This window comes from Convolutriloba macropyga, chromosome 14, assembly GCF_964194025.1.
Source record: "Convolutriloba macropyga chromosome 14, txConMacr16.3, whole genome shotgun sequence".
NCBI classification, from domain to species: domain Eukaryota; kingdom Metazoa; phylum Xenacoelomorpha; order Acoela; family Convolutidae; genus Convolutriloba; species Convolutriloba macropyga.
This window is the reverse complement of record NC_134481.1, coordinates 31690037-31706301: the sequence shown is the minus strand read 5'-3', so window position 1 is coordinate 31706301 and position 16265 is coordinate 31690037. Positions and strand designations below refer to the sequence as shown.

General features: G+C 38.3%; 2 protein-coding genes across 4 annotated transcripts in view; both read left to right on the top strand.

Moving 5' to 3' along the window:
* Positions 1–16265, top strand: part of LOC142353321 (large ribosomal subunit protein uL4-like) — a 152407-nt gene that overhangs the window by 44239 nt on the left and 91903 nt on the right. The gene's annotated exons all lie outside the window — the stretch shown is intronic.
* LOC142353318 (SWI/SNF-related matrix-associated actin-dependent regulator of chromatin subfamily A member 2-like) overlaps positions 1–16265 on the top strand; it is a 51330-nt gene that overhangs the window by 5385 nt on the left and 29680 nt on the right. For all 3 annotated transcript variants that reach the window (XM_075405549.1, XM_075405551.1, XM_075405550.1), the window contains exons 3-7: positions 3283–3412; positions 3765–3903; positions 10040–10164; positions 10606–11511; positions 11953–12118. In XM_075405549.1, coding sequence (XP_075261664.1) covers positions 3283–3412; positions 3765–3903; positions 10040–10164; positions 10606–11511; positions 11953–12118 — 1466 coding nt within the window. The remainder of the gene's footprint in view (positions 1–3282; positions 3413–3764; positions 3904–10039; positions 10165–10605; positions 11512–11952; positions 12119–16265) is intronic.

The window sequence follows — 16265 nt, the reverse complement described above, 5'->3', positions numbered from 1 at the left end:
TCTTAAAGCAAGCTTTCTGATTCTCTGAATGGTCACGAATTAATGGCTTTTTTAAGTGTAAGTCCATGCAAGGCACATTAAGTCTCCCTATATGTCTCTTTCCGTTTTTCTTTTTTTTTGTAACCAGGCCTAATTTTTGCAGGTCAGGGCATACTGAACATGGAAATCTTCACCACAGCCGTCACATTCTACAGGGAGATTTTTTAGGGTAAACCGTATCTTAACGTCGTTGAATCCTGGAATTCGATCTTCGATAAAATAAAGTGGTCTCTCTCTCTCTCTTCTCTCTCTCTCTCTCTCTCTCTCTCTCTGACACTTTCCTGTTTTGCAATTGCACTCCATTTTGTTCCTGTGTGACGTGCATGCTTGTTCTAACGAACCATTGTATGTATTAATGAATTTAACCGTATTTGTATTAAATGTTTTGTTTGAATTTATTAAATTTTGTTTGCTGCTCCGAACGTGAGTTTTGTGTGCGTCGATGTCCAATTTCGTTCCTCTCAAAATAGAATCCGAAATCAAGAAGGTTGTTTTCTTGGACATTTCAAATTGCTCACTCGCTTTTGCTACTGGATTTAGAATACCTAAACCCCCATTTTTAGCAGATAAACAGAATCGGCTTCGTTTGGGATTGCTCACATTGAAATATTGGTTATAGTTGCATAAAATTGTTCTCTATTGAATCTTCTAGTGGTTTCAATATTCATTGAATCCTGGAACAAATCTTAGCAGAAAGTTCTGCTAGTCAGAACTGATTTAATGAACACTGAGAACCTCTCTTGAGGACAGAAATTGGCTGCAGCGCTAAAAATTTGAATCCTAGCCTGCCAATTTTTTTTACCTTGTGAACAAATTCTTTCAAGTTGGTTTCATCGCCATTGAAGCCTCCAAGATAAATAACGTTTGCCGGTTACGATTTTCAATAATGTTTGCTCAAGGCAGCGCTTGGCTTCATCCAAATAGCCTGGATGAACAATAAGCAAGCTCTTTTTTGGATAAGGTTAGTAGCCCCCTCATCAACTAATTGTCCAAACCATTGTTTTAAGTCACCGAACTTTGCGCAAGCAGTGGCGTCATCTTCATAAAAACTGTGTGTTCTGTCGGGTTGTGCCGTTTTTTTTATTTTACATCAATAGAGCAACACCATAAAAAAGCATTGAAAGAGGGTCGCCTTGAGTTGTCCCTTCTTTGCTGGGAATAGACATCGGTATTGCTCAGCAGAATTTTAGAGCTTCCGTTTTAGCTATTGTACAGAAAAATTTAAGGTCTACACCAAAGTATTATAGCGTTTAGTAGCGAGGAACTTCTCTTTATAGAATTGGTTGAATTTTTTGGGTCGAGCAGCAACAGATCAAAACCATTAGAGGAAATTTTATCAAATGATTCTGGAAGTCTCATGAATCGTTTCCATATGACACTCCACTGCAAACTCTTATCCAAACGCATACGCCAAGTCATCGGCAGTCAAATCAGCTAATGCTTTACTGAGTAATCTTTGCAAAGTTTTACCAATGCCGATTGGTCTGTTTGTCCAATGCGGTAAGTCGACATGAGAACAAGGCTTTTACGCCATTAAACAATTCCGTTTGCGATCATTTTTACCAAGCTGAGAAGCTAGTTCTCCCAATCTGGAGCTTTCGAGCTGAAACCTAATTAACGCATCAAACCAATGGTTGGCGTCTGATCCAGAGGGTCCTGACAAGTAAAAAGTTTCCGGGCTTGTTTCTGAACTGTAGTGCTGTACTGGTTATATTTAATTGTTCTAGAAGAGGAAGTTCTGATATGTTGAATGCAGCCTCACATAATCGTGAGGCTTTCGGGTGCTTTTCTGGCAGAATTTTTGTTACCGTTTTTCGGTCTGTTAAATCAAGAGGCTTATGAACACTCGTTGTTTTATCTGTAACGAATTTTGTTGCATTTGTGATGTTCCCTCCTCAAACTATTTTAGCAAACGCTCCTCAGGTTTCTCCTCAGGTATGCTCTTTCGAGTTCTGACAGCTACGCTTGAGAATTGATTGCATCTCATAAGGTTGAACAAAGGATTTTTTATTTTCCATCGACCACTCCTTCAATATTTTTTCAGTTACTATTTTTACATCTTTGGCGTGTCTCACTTTGTCTCTGTGGAGTATGAGAGCCGTAAAATCCAAAAGTCGCCCTGGTGGAATGTTTTAGGATTATCTCAAGCTCGATATTTGGCATCTTTACATACTCTTCACCGATTTTTCCCGTCTGTAATCTGTAAAATTTGCATCTGCGATCAAAAGCGAGAGTTGAGAGCAAGGCCGGATTCGGAGATTCGAGGTGACGGATTCCGACTCTAAAGGTTTGCGCCCCCTGTCATTCGTGAGCATTTTTACGTTAGTGGGTTTATGTTTAAAATTTTTCGAGGAGTTTGAATGGTTTTGGCAGCATTATAACGGTTTCCGCTCTTGACGCTTTTGCTCAGCTTATAACATATTTATTTACATAGGTTTTACATTGTTTTTTCAATGAACTGGGTTCAATCATTGAATGAAAGAGCCCGAGACTTTCATGCAATAATTGACTCCTGGTGCATTTAGTAGGTTGACGACATTTTCGACTCTTACAGAAGTGAGTTCTTTTGTCACTTTGTCTTTCTTGATTGGATTTTTTTTAAATAAATGGATACTAAAAATAGGATACTAGGATTTTAAAATTTACAAGCTCTTCAACTGGTTTTTTCGAGTTTGCATTGTACAAAACATAACGTAGTACTGCTTTTAAAGTGATATTCAACAAAACGTCTGTGGCTCTAGTTTACTCAAAGGAAACTTTTTTGTTTCTGTGTAATTTTAGTAACCAAATGCTTCCAATTTGGGCCTCGTTTAGCTCGAAACCACGATGCAGATAAAGTTGAAAAGTTTTTGTTCTTAGGACAGCCAATGGAAAAATTGTTACAGACTACTGTGACTATGAAGTTTCCATTATATGAAAACAATTTTGTCTGAAATGACTTTTTGCTTCTGGTTATACCGATTGCATTGTATAAAGGATGAAATGGAATTTGGAGAGTTAAATTTGAGGTCTTAAGGTTTCTAAATCATTCGTTTTCTAACTACTGTTGATAAATATTGTGCTTTGCTCTAGATACGTACTAGTGAAAGCCGTATTGTTCATCAGGTGGAGTCACAGAAGAAACAAAATCATTATGTACCGCAATGTTTCTGCAGTATAGTGGAACAAAATGTTAATTTTGATACATAGGTGAAGTTATGTAATTGAAAATTCTCTTTCATATAACTGCAAGTCACTTTTCAGGCCAAAATCAGCTCTGGTGAGAAAAGCGCCGAGTATCAAAGCACCGGATTGGCCGCAGTGGAATCGGGATCCGATGCGTCTAGTGGTGGAAAGGGTTCGGTAGTTCCTGCAGCGCCAGAAGCTGCAAAAGGTGAGTTTGACGGGCTTTGGTTACCAATAATCAAAATTGAAATTCGTATTCGTTCCGCTCAATGAAAAAGTGAAGATTTGATCTATAGAGTCTGAGGATATAAATCTGAGCATCATTATGTGATAATTCATTCAGTCAGCTAGCCATTGTGTTAATCGTATGTAGAAATTAATTGAATCTTTAGGTGTCCGTTTTGGTACTGGTTTTTGCCCCAGGTTTTCATAGAATACCCGTCGATATTAAATATCAAGATAATTGAACTAAATGAACAAGAAGTACATTTACATTAGGTACAAAAACTTAAAGTAGTTTAACATAACGCTTTAAGCAGCTAAAAGTCTACTTGCTTCAGGACAAACTGAGACGGAAACTTCGACCGTGCCGCCGAGGGGCCTTTTTGCAAAACTCCCCCCGAACTTGATGACGGGAATCCCCGTACAGCTGAGCAGTGACCAGTCACTCACACTCAGAGCCCAAGTCCAGGCTTACAGGTAAAATTCCGACATCTGTAAAAAATTTTGTAACATTCATTTGATCTCCTCCGTTTTTACCCCACTGAATGCATATTTTGGAACTCGGGCCATTGAATAGTAGAAAAAATTGTGTAAATATATCAAAACCTTGGGCTCTTAATCAATATGCATCCAATGAGCTGGGTGTGGGGGATTGGAACCAACCATAACAATTTCTCCAAGTGTGATTGATCGATTTGTGCATGGTTGTCAAATTTACTGTCAGTCATAGCTTAAGCAGCCGAAAGCAATTCTGCGTGGTAATAAGCGACAGGGGCCGTTTCCTATTCTGAAGATAATAAAACGAGCACTGAAAGTTGTCAACTATTCCACGAGTTGTTTGAGTACAATATGATCGGTTTTGTTTGCTATCGTGTCAATACTTCGATTCGGAACACGCTCTTGATCCAATTGGGCAGGCGTTGCCAATTTATAGTTAAACTGTCATTGGCAGTTTTGTAAGTAAATACCACAGACCACATTTTGATCACGTTTTGCTAGATTTGTTTTGATTGTGATAAGTCATGCGAGGAAATCTAGCAATTCTGGTAGAATGTGACCATCTTTTTTCCATAGAATACAGCCTTGCAATGCAAGCTCCGATTGCGCTATACAACGCACTTTTACCACAGAGGATGGATAAACTGTCGTGGTCGATAACATGGGTCAAAGAATTCAATAAGTTGGAATTTTAAATTAAATTTTGAACTGAAAATATACAAAAATTAGCTTGTATTTATAGTAGTTAGTTTATAGTTTTGTAAGTATTTATAGTTTTGTAAGTAAATACCACAGCCCACATTTTGATCAGGTTTTGCTAGATTTGTTTTGATTGTGATAAGTCATGCGAGGAAATATAGCAATTCTGGTAGAATGTGACCATCTTTTTTGCATAGAATACAGACTTACAATGCAAGCTCCGATTGCGCTATACAAAGCACTTTTACCAGAGAGGATGGATAAACTGTCGTGGTCGATAACATGGGTCAAAGAAGTCAATAAGTTGAATTTTAAATTAAATTTTGAACTGAAAATATACAAAAATTAGCTTGTATTTATAGTAGTTATCTATGCGAAAATATACAGAGAAAATTTAGATTAGCTAAAAATATTTTACATGATTGGCATGTGAATAGATCTTAACTCCGAATCCCGGATCAACATTTCATGAGAAGCATATATGGCTTGGAAACAATCGAGTTCAATAGTTGAAGGTCGGTGGATGTTAGAATCAGGTTTCTGTTGGTTGGAGAATTTACTTCTGACATATGATTGATAGGTCAATAAGATAATGATAGCGCCAAAACAAAATTAGAATTGAGTTTAGTTTTGTGGCCATTACTTATCGACACAGCAATAAATAAAGTTCGTCAGGTAAGTTCTTCTTTCGGTCTTTGAAACTTTAATAAAGAAAACTTCTAAGTTTCTTGATGTTTCTTAACCATCACATCCTCCCTCCTTTTTTAAGCAAATTTGTGGGTATAGGTTCTCCAAATCTGTCGGGTTGTTTTCTGTTTCTTGTTCATGTTCGTGAAGGCTCTGAGGTTTCGGGTCGTTGGTGCTCTGCAGATGATGTGGCTGCAGAAGCTTCATCTTGAAGTGAAGGTCCCACATCTGTGCTCTGAAGTTGTTGTTCTGATTGAGATATGGTCTCCTCCACTGCTGGTTGTTTTCACATATCCTCGTCTAGTCTTGCAATTTGGTTGTCGCTCACTATAATAGTCCGTTCTGAGTGTTGGGGCTGTATGAAAGATGTGTTCAAGCCCTTCCTGATGGTGAAGGTAGCAGGAACTGTCTTTGTCTTTTCGTTGGCCTTGAATAGAATGGGTTCGCACAAGTCGAAATCTGCTATTGCTGTTAGTCTCACCTTACGTCCCAACGAAAGTTCAACTGGAGTTTTGCTTCCTCGTCTTTGAAGTGTTGCGATGTGTCATCAGTGCCCTTTGCAGGAATGCTCCAAATGACACATTAAGGTTGGGACTCCACGCTTGAAGTGCCCGCTTCACTGTCTGAACGGCTCTTTCAGCTAGTCCATTAGCTCTTGGATGATAGACGGGTGATTCCATTTTCTTAATTCCCAGTGATTCACACCACTGTTTAAGGTCACCACTTACAAATTCAGGACCATTATTAGATACTAATGTTTTTGGAATTCCGAATCTTGCAAAGATTTGACTAAGATATATTTTAACTGTTTCTGATGTTCTATTTCCCGCAGGTAAGGCTTCTATGCAACCAGAACCTTCGTCAACAATTACTAAGATATTGCCTTGGTACTTAGCATAACCCCAGTCCATGTGGAGCCGTTCCCAAACGTCGGCTTCTGGCCACGTAGAGACTGTTTTTCCCAGGCTAGGCCTGTTCATTTGACAGTTCTTACATACTAACAAAGTGTTGAACGTCCTGGGTAATGCCAGGCCACCACGCTATCATTCTGACTGATGCCTCAGTTGCATTCTTCCCGGGATGTGTCATGCGCTTTTGCCAAAACCAAGTGTCGTAGTTTGGGTGGAATGAAAGGAACAAGACCTCTGAAGATGATTCCATTTTGTAAAGTAAGTGCATATATCCTTTTTCCGCTTCTGAACATTGTTTCCAGTTGCCGCTTTTGATTCGTTTCATTATGTCCTGGAAGAGTCTGTTTGTTCCAAGTTCAGTTTTGATTTCTGCTTGGTTCACCAAATCACTCTGGGCGAAGTAGATGTTATTGATTGCAAAGCACACTCGATCGTTGTCCGATTCGTCTTCGTCAAACTCCATCCTGCTCAAAGCATCCGCATGGGGTATCTGCTCTCCTGGTGTGTACTTCAACTCATAGTCGAAACCCATTAGAGCTATTGCCCATCTTGTGATTCTCGCTGATGCTGTCTTCGGGATCTCCTCGTCTGGTGCAAAGAGATATTTGAGTGGTTTGTGGTCAGTCTGTAGGGTAAATCGTCTTCCAAGAAGGGATTGCTTAAGTCTTGTGACCACAAAGACAATTGCCAGTGCTTCCCGCTCTATGTTCGAGTAGTGTTGCTCCGCTGGAGTCAATTTTCTCGATACATATATGACTGGATGTCCTTCTTGCGAAATAACCCCGCCAATGGCTTTCAGAGGCGTCAGTAGTAACTGTTGCTTCTTTTTGTAGACTATATGGCTGTACTAGTGGGTTAGCACATAATTCCTTTTTTATGTCTGCAAACGCTGTTTGTTGCATTTTGCCCCATGAGATATCGCTATTTCTCATGTTATTTAAGGGTAGCATTTTTGTTGCAAAATCAGGTATCATTCTTCCGTAAAAGTTAGCTAGCCCAACAAATGATTCGAGTTGTTTTTTGTTAGTTGGTGCTTTTGCATTTTTTATTTTAACATGTTTGGGATCTGGTGCTATTCCCTCCTTTGAAATGGAGTATCCCAAAAAGCTAACGCTATCGACTGGTTTTGAGTTAGATTTTTCTCATTAATAGTAAAACTTTTCTCACGTAGTCGACTCTTGACTGCAAGTATTCTCCTGTCGAACTGCTCCATGGTAGTTCCATACACCAATACATCGTCTTGAAAGATCACAACACCTTTGATTCCTTTGAATGTTGATTCGATGCAATTCTGGAAGATTGAAGAAGAGTTTTTCAATCCCTGAGGTAGTCGGCACATCTTGAACAATCCCTGAGATGTGTTGATTGTGCATATATTTTTTGCTTTTTCGTCCAGTTCAATTTGATAGTAGGCATCTGAGAGGTCAATTTTGCCAAAGTATGAGGCCCCATGTAGGTTGTGGAAGATTGTCTCCATGTCTGGTATTGGGTAGTCCTCATCCATGACCTTGCCATTGATGTGCACTTTCAAGTCCACGCAAAGTCTCAGTTCTCCACTCTTCTTTCTCTGCCACACCACTGGAGATGAATTAGTGACTCCTCCTGGCTGTGCCGGTTCAAGGATGCCTTGTCTGACCATTTGTTCCAGCTTCTCTGTGACCTTGTCTTGAAGAGGTAGAGGTATTTTTCTGGCTTTGCAGAACATTGGCTGTGTTCCTGGTATCAGCTTCACATGAGCTTTGTAACCCTTCACAGCAGGTAGGTGCTTGGCTGTGATGTTGTTCACACCGTGCTTGGGTAGAAGGTCTCTACCAATTAGTCCAAATTCTTTTTCAGACTGCACAACTGCTGGCTGTTTTTGGGTGAGTTTGCTTCCGTTCCACTCAACGTCACAATTAAGTGATCCCAGAAGCATTAATTGATGACCATCATAAGCTTCAATATATCTTATCTTACCATCCAACTGAGGTTTACCAAGCTCAGTCCGTATTTTTGATATCACTGTGCTATCTGCACCTGTGTCTACCTGCATTTTTACTTTGCAGTTATTTATTGAGATATTCCCATGTCACAGACATGCTAAGGATTTGTCCTACAGTACAAAACATTCCCATCTCCGATGCTGGAGATGCTTGCTCTGAAGAAACATTTTCTTCTTCGCAAAAGTTATTCTGTTTATTGTACTCACCTGAATTTGGTTGGGGTTTGTTTCTACACATTTTTGAGAAGTGTCCCACCTTTTCACAGGTGTTGCTTTTTTTACTTAGCGCTGGACAGGGTCTACTAGAGTGTGGCTTACCTCCACACCTAGTGCACATGTTGTTGTTTTTATTAGCCGTAGTTTTTCATTTGGTTTTCGAAAGGTCTTTTTGAAGTTGAAACCAACTTCTTCTTTCACATTAAAGGGCTTAATTACCTGATGAACTTGCAAAAGCCATTGTTTGACTTCTGAACTGTAAGCTCTCGGTCATTTCCTTAACCGACATCGCTGGTTTTGCTTTAATGCCGTCTAGTAGTCTAAATTTTGCTTCAGGGTCCCTCAAACCTGAGATAAACTTTATTTCTACCAACTCCTCTTCGGGGTTGGCTGCTGTGTTCAGTTTTTCGAAGTCACAATAGCGTGCTTCTTCTCTAAGACGTGATAGGAAGTCGTCGTCTGTCTCCTCTACACCATGTATTAGGGACAGAATTTTAGCCCTTTCTGCCGTTACTACTCTCTCTTTAGGAGAAATATAATTTTGAATCGCCAATCTGATGTCTTTATACGGGGTGTCTATCAAACTCCTAGGACTCATTAGGCTCCTAAGTTTAATAATTGCATCTTGCCCGCACATACTAAGGAAGAGATTGGTTACCTGTAGGTCCTGTACAGTACCATCGTTGTTCACCTTGTCCTCTTTCTTCTCTGCGCGACATTTCGCCACAAAAGACAATCCACGCAGTGGCTGATTCTGCATTCTGTAGATTCAAAATTTGTCTGGCTGTAGCTGGTCTGAACACCATTGTCGTGGTCGATAACTTGGGTCAATGAATTCAATAAGTTGAATTCTAAATTAAATTTTGGACTGAAATTATACAAAAATTAGCGTGTATTATAGTAGTTATCTATGCGAAAATATACAGAGAAAATTTAGATTAGCTAAATTTATTTTACATGATTGGCATGTGAATAGATCTTAACTCCGAATCCCGGAGGTGATTTTCTATTTTCATCAACATTTCATGAGAATCATATATGGCTTGGGTACAATCGAGTTCATTAGTTGGAGGTCGGTGGATGTTAGAATCAGGTTTCTCTTGGTGGGAGAATTTACTTCTGACATATGATTGATAGGTCAATAAGATAATGATAGCGCCAAAACAAAATTAGAATTGAGTTTAGTTTTGTGGCCATTACTTATCAACACAGCAATAAAGTTCGTCAGGTAAGTTCTTCTTTCGTTCTTTGAAACTTTAATAAAGAAAACTTCTAAGTGTCTTGATGTTTCTTTGAAACCATCACATAAACCAAAAATAGTTGCTGAAACTTCAGACAACTTGTGATTAAAAAAATCAGATCAAAAGGCAAAAAAAATCAGATCTTTTGATTTAAAAAAAATAAGCCGAAGAGGTAAATCAAAAAGTCTGAACCAATTTGACGTTAACCACGGAGTATTTCAAAATTACTATATGCGGAAAAGAGTACAGAAACACTCCGTATGTACTCTGTTTGTTTGCACTGGGTAGTAATAGTAAAACAAGTTTTGTTGACAGTTGGGAAAGAAACAGATCCGCAACTTGAAAACTGAAACAACTGAGAGGTAGTAATGTATTTTTAGGTACATTGTGCGTAACCTGCCAGTGCCCACGAACCTGTTGACTGTGTTGTTTCCTCCCAAACCAATAGAAGTTTCTCCTGCAGCAGTTGAAGTGGGCGAGAATGCATCTGGAAAAGGAGATAAAGGTTAGTAGTTGTACACCCCTTTATTCTATAACAATTTACGCTTGATAGTGCGAAAAGACTGAAAATGTCCTCTTATAAAATTGGTCGAAAGTTCAGTTTTGCAGAATTGTTAAAGTGAACTTTACAGTGACAAACGGTAATTCAAAATGCGTCTGCCTTGAACTTTTACGTAACTGGACGTCTACTAATAATAGTTGATGTTTCAGAAATCGAATTAGAAATGGTATAACCTTTCTCCTTGTTTTTGAGACGCATACCGAAATGGTTAATAATGGTTTTTTCTGAGATTTAATAATTCGGCCGATTTTTATTCGGGCAAAGGTACCGAACCGGTGACGTGCAGCCTGAAAATGCTATAGCCCAGGTATAGAGAACCATAAAGGTTGAATCTTCTGATAATTTAAAATTGCTCGATAATTAAATTTTTTCTTATCCTTTTAGAATCGAGCAAAGATGTCGCTGCGGACTCAAACAAAGTCACAATGCCGGCTTTATTTGCTGGACAAAAGAAACTGGCTCCCATGTCAAAGCCATTGGGCATCGACGAAATGACTCTATTACAAGAACGTGAGAACCGCATCAGTTCGAGAATCGGTCTGCGCATGAAAGAACTCGAAGCAATTAACCTGGATGATTTTGACCCGGAGACCCGGATGAAGGCCGAAATTGAACTGAGAGCCCTGAAACTTCTCAATTTTCAGAAAGCTCTCAGAGCAGAGGTTGTTCATGGTATGCGAAGGGACTGTACCATGGAGACTATGCTCAATTTGAAACTGTACAAGCGGGCCAAAAAGCAAACATTGAAGGAAGCTCGTCTGACTGAACGTCTTGAGAAACAGCAGAAGTTGGAGATCGAAAGGAAGAAGAGAATGAAGCACCAGGAGTTCCTCAATGCTATCTTGGCCCACTCGAAGGAATTCAAAGAGTTCCACAGAGCTGGGCAAAGTCGAACCAGCAAGGTTAATAAAAACGTGATGGCATATCACAACAATGCAGAGAGGGAGGAGCAGAAACGCCAAGAACGGCTGGAGAAAGAGCGAATGAGGTTGTTGATGGCTGAAGATGAAGAGGGGTATAAAAAGTTGATTGACGAGAAAAAAGACAAACGTCTAGCTCATTTGCTACAGCAGACAGATGAGTACATTGGATCGCTTACAAGTTTGGTCAAGGAGCACCAGGCTGAACTGGCAAAGAAGAAACGAAGTCGTAAGAAGAAGGATGAACCTATGAGTCAAGAGGAGCAGATGATCCCGAAGACTTTCAACTTCTTGGATCCGAGTGGGAATCCAGTTCAGAGGGAGAATATGACATATGCTCAAGCTAAGGCATTCGTGGAAGCTTCTACCGGTGAGTTTCTCAGCTCGATTCCTAAGTCGAATTCGTCTATCCGGAAAGTTGGGTTAAGGTTTTTGCAATATGGTGGTTATTGTTACTAGATACCAGTGGGTAATGGATAAGGGTGATAGCCCGAAGGGAATTATTCTACTCCATTGGTTTTTGTGTTTTTAACTCATTAGATTGGCGCCATCCAATTAAAATTTATTTTAAAAAACAGTTTAACCTCCACGGCCTTCCAAATACAGTAATATACCTGTTGATTGTAGTTAATATTATAGTTAATAACCATGTCTATGAGAATTAACAGCTCATTATGAAAACAAATTTTTGAAAATTTTACATTTAAGTTGATAAATTTGAGTTTCATAAAATTCGGATAAAATCTTAAAATATCAAAATGCGAGAGCCTAGTTTGCAACTTAGATTTGTGGAGATAAATGTGTGTTGCAGGGTGGCAGCTGGTGGGTGCTGTGGGAGAGAGTGAACAACAAGACGAGGAATCAGAGGATGAAAGTCAGCCAGAAGAGGCACCAACTGTGGAGTCCAATAAGGTCATTGCCAAGCCCAATGAGGCCTCTACCTCTGCAGCTGTTGAAGACGCTGAAGTAGATGCTGCGTAAGTCATATCTGAGTTCTTCTGCATTCCTGTTGGAGTTTTATAGCTGCGAAGCTGTAAGCTGAGCGGAGCTATATTACGGTGCTCTTGGTTTTTTACAATTCAAACAGTTTGAATTGTATTGGGGCGCTGTCTTTCTTTAAAGCCGCACTGCGATAGCTGGGGCTATTATTGGCCTTCTCTTGGTTTTTTTTACAATTCAAAGAATTTGAATTGTATTGGGGCGCTGTGTTTTTTACGACTCGAAGAGGAGTGATTTTTGAAGCGGGAAATGAAACGCGTGAAAAAATTTGGAGTGATTTTGGTGCTGAACAAAAGTGAAGAGCGGAGCGAAAAGAGAGTGGTTTTTGTTCATACCGCTGTTTTTGAGAGAGCGAGAAATTGATGTGTGAAAAATTTTTCTCTAAGCGAGAGAAATTTTTTTGTTCACGTGCGGCATTTTAAAGCAGTTTTTTTTTCATTTTTTTGGTTAAGAGGTTTGGTTATGATTTTGTTTTAATTTTAGGCTGGTTTCGGTAGTGGTTTGAAGGTTTCTGGAAATCCATATGAATTTTATGATAATTCGGAGGTTTTAAATGACTTTTGCTGATTTTCGGGCTAATTTTTGCGTTTTTTGGACGATTATTTTGTTTTACTGGCTGAAACGGGTATTGAAGAAACCCCTTCTACTTGAGCAAATTTAAGATAACAATTGGTTAAGTTTTGTGGGTAAGAATCATTTTTTTGTTGAGAAATATTTTTTTGTTGAAGTTTTAAATCAATTTTTCTTATTTTTTTGCAGTTATTTCTTATTTATAAATCTTAGACAAGTTTCTTAGCCCATTATGACTTGGCCATTGTTTTGCTAGTTTTTCATTGCTCTAATTGCAAAAAAACCTTATTAGGCTTTATGTTTCTTTGTACTATTTAAAAAAGACTCATTAGGTTCTTCTAGTGTTTTTGAATGCCGTTTCCATTCTTCGTTAATTTTTTTAATGGAATTTGTGGAGGTTTAGGATTCAAAATAGTTGTTCTAGTTGTTTGGTCATGAGTATGGGCAATTTTCTCCTTCGAGCCGTTTCCGGAATTCTTCCGGCTATGTTTTTTTTAAGCTGTTCACACATTTTCATGATTTTTGAAGTCAAATTGGAGTAGTGATTTTTGTCACCCCGAAACAGGAAATGGAGCGAAAAAGCGAGTGGTTTTGCGGCGTGATTTTTTTTCGCTCTAATTTTAATGTAGAGTGAGCAATCGGTGTTTGAACAAAAATTCGGTTTCTCGGTAATGGTTTTTTGTTAACATGCGGGAATTTCACTCTGATTTTTGCTGTTTTTTTCTATTTTTTGGATCGGATTTTTTTCTAAATGGTTTTCCCAATCCATTCACAGCTCATTCTAGGCCTGGTTTTTTGTTTAAATTAAATTTTCATTTCGTGCTAGTGGTTTTTTGTTCACATGCGTCATTTAGACATTGATTTTCTGTTTTTCTTTTTTAATAGCCGCACAGCGATAGCTGGGGCTATTATTGGCCTTCTCTTGGTTTTTTTTTTATTTCGTCGTCATGATTTTTGTTACGACCATATGACGTCACAGCCACTTTTTGTTCATTCGTTCATGCAATTTCAGCTGAATTGCATGTGTGACGTCATTTTTCGCTCTTAGTGGAGCGAGTTTTTTGTTCATGCGCGTGATTAAATTTTTGGTCACACTTGACTTACCTCACTCTCAAAAATGACTTCCTCACTTTGAAAGTGACTTTTATTTACTTTAATTCAAAGAGATAAGGTCAAATGGATGTGTGTCACTCTAAATGAAGGTTATTTGAGATCAGCTAATAGAGGCAGCAATAACTTTACAGATTTTTAATCAAAATATAACAGATCAGCCTTCAATGAAAAGACGATTTTTTTTTGGTCTGTCTCTTTTACTGTTTTTTTAGACTGCCGATCTACGAATCTATTGCGGCTATTTTCTGGCAATCTGCCAGCTATGTTTTTATCTGATTTTTTAAATGGTTTTCTCAATTCACTCATCGTCCATTCTAGCTCTAGTTATTCTTTTTAGTCAATGAAAATTCTCTGAATTGTACGTCAGGACTTGTCCTGCTATGTTTTTTTATTTCGTCGTCAAGATTTTTGTTACGACCATATGACGTCACAACCACTTCACTGCTGCTTTTTGTTCATTCGTTTATGCAATTTCAACTGAAGTGCGTGCGTGACGTCATTTTTCGCTCTTAGTGGAGCGAGTTTTTTTGTTCCTTTACGTGATTAAATTTTTCGTCACACTTGACTTACCTCACTCTCAAAAATTGACTTTTACTTTATTTCAAAGAGATAAGGTCAAATGGGTGTGTCACTCTAAATGAAGGTTATTTGAGAGCAGCTAATAGAGGCAGCAAAAATTTGTACTGATTTTTAATCAAAATAACATATCAGCCTTCAATGAAAAGACGAGTTTTTTTTTGGTCTGTCTTTTTTACTGTTTTTGGGACTGCAGATCTACGAAGCAGTTGCGGCTATTTTCTGGCAATCTGCCAGCTATGTTAAAGATCTGTTCAAACATTTTCATTATTTTTGAAGTCAAATTCGAGTATTGACTTTGGTCACGCCCAAACAGGAAAGGGAGCGAAAAAGCGAGTGGTTTTGCGGCGTGATGTTTTTTTGCTCTGAATTTAAAGTAGAGTGAGAAAACGGTGTTTGAACAAAAATTCGCTTTCTCGCTAGTGTTTTTTTTCACATGCGACAATCTCACTTTGATTGTTTACAATTTTTAATTTTTTGGATCGGTTTATTTCTAGAGGGTTTTCCTAATACTTTCATAGTTCATTTTAGGCCTAGTTTTTTGTTTGAACCAAATTTCCATTTCTCGCTAGTGGTTTTTTTTGTTCACATGCGGCATTTTGACATTGATTTTCTGCTTTTTTATTCATCTGATTTTTTTGGAAATGTTTTTCCCAATTCACTCATAGTCCGCTCTAGGTCTAGGTTTTTGATTAGGCAATTAAAATTCTTTGAATTGTACGTCAGGACTTGTCCTGCTACGTTATTTTGTTTCGTCTGACGCTTTTTGGTTTTCTTCACACAGCAAAGCTGAAAAAGTCAATTTTCTGAACGGCTGCTTCCTCTAAAGGAATTTGCGCGCGTGACGCAATTTCTCATTCTCTCTAGCAAAAGTTTTTTTGCGTGATTAGATTTTGATCACAAGTGATTTACGTCACTCAATAAAATGACTTCTGCACTTTAAAATTGAAGTTTTTTTATTAGTTTAATGTCAATGACATAAAGGTCCCTCATTAAAAGGCTTCTGCGCAATGAATTTTAACAAGCTTAATTAATTTATCGCTAAATTTTCATAGTTTTTTAGGCGGTGTCAATAACTTTTTCAACTTTTGTCTGTATCTGTTTCTATCTCTATTATACGGCACGCAAGTTTTTTCTTTCGCAGCTATTCTTGCAATCTGCCGGCTATGTTTTTTGCGGGCAGCATTTGTATGAATTTGATCAATATTTTTCCGTGGATAAAGATTAAACAGATGCATTCACTTTGCTGTTCTGCGATGAGTTGTGTTCAGTAGATTTATTTAGGGTTTGATATTTTTTTGTAACCCTCTAGTGATTACCCGCTATGTTTTTAATTGCTCTCAAACGAAGTTTGTAGCAATTGTATTAGTCCGGTCGTTCTTTTTAAGCGATTTTTTTGCTTCACCGATTTTTCGTCTGACCCACTTCACTTTTGGTCCTTAAAAACGATATAAACAGGTAGCGGGCATTAAGTTTCATTAGAGGCCCTTAGTCGCGTTTAGTAGTCCTTCAAGTGCTTTGTGTGTTGAAGCTACTTGGAAGGCCTTAGTTTAAGCTTAAATTGTCGTTTTAAGGAGTCTTTGAGCCGAAAACCTCCTAAAATGTGTTTTTTGTCATTTGTCGATCCAGTCATTTGTTTTTTTTTGTCATTTGTGGATCCAGTCTAAAATTGATGCTGGTTAGAAATGATAAATGTCTTTTGCAAGACATAAGTACTTTTTATGACCATTTTAAGTGCTATATGTTTTGGTAATTCAAACAAAAACACACAAATTCATGCTAATTTTCTCGATTTTTTTTCAAGCTTTTTGAAAATGTTTGCCATTTTTTGCGTTTTTCAAGCCTGGGTGCGAAGAAACCTTTTCT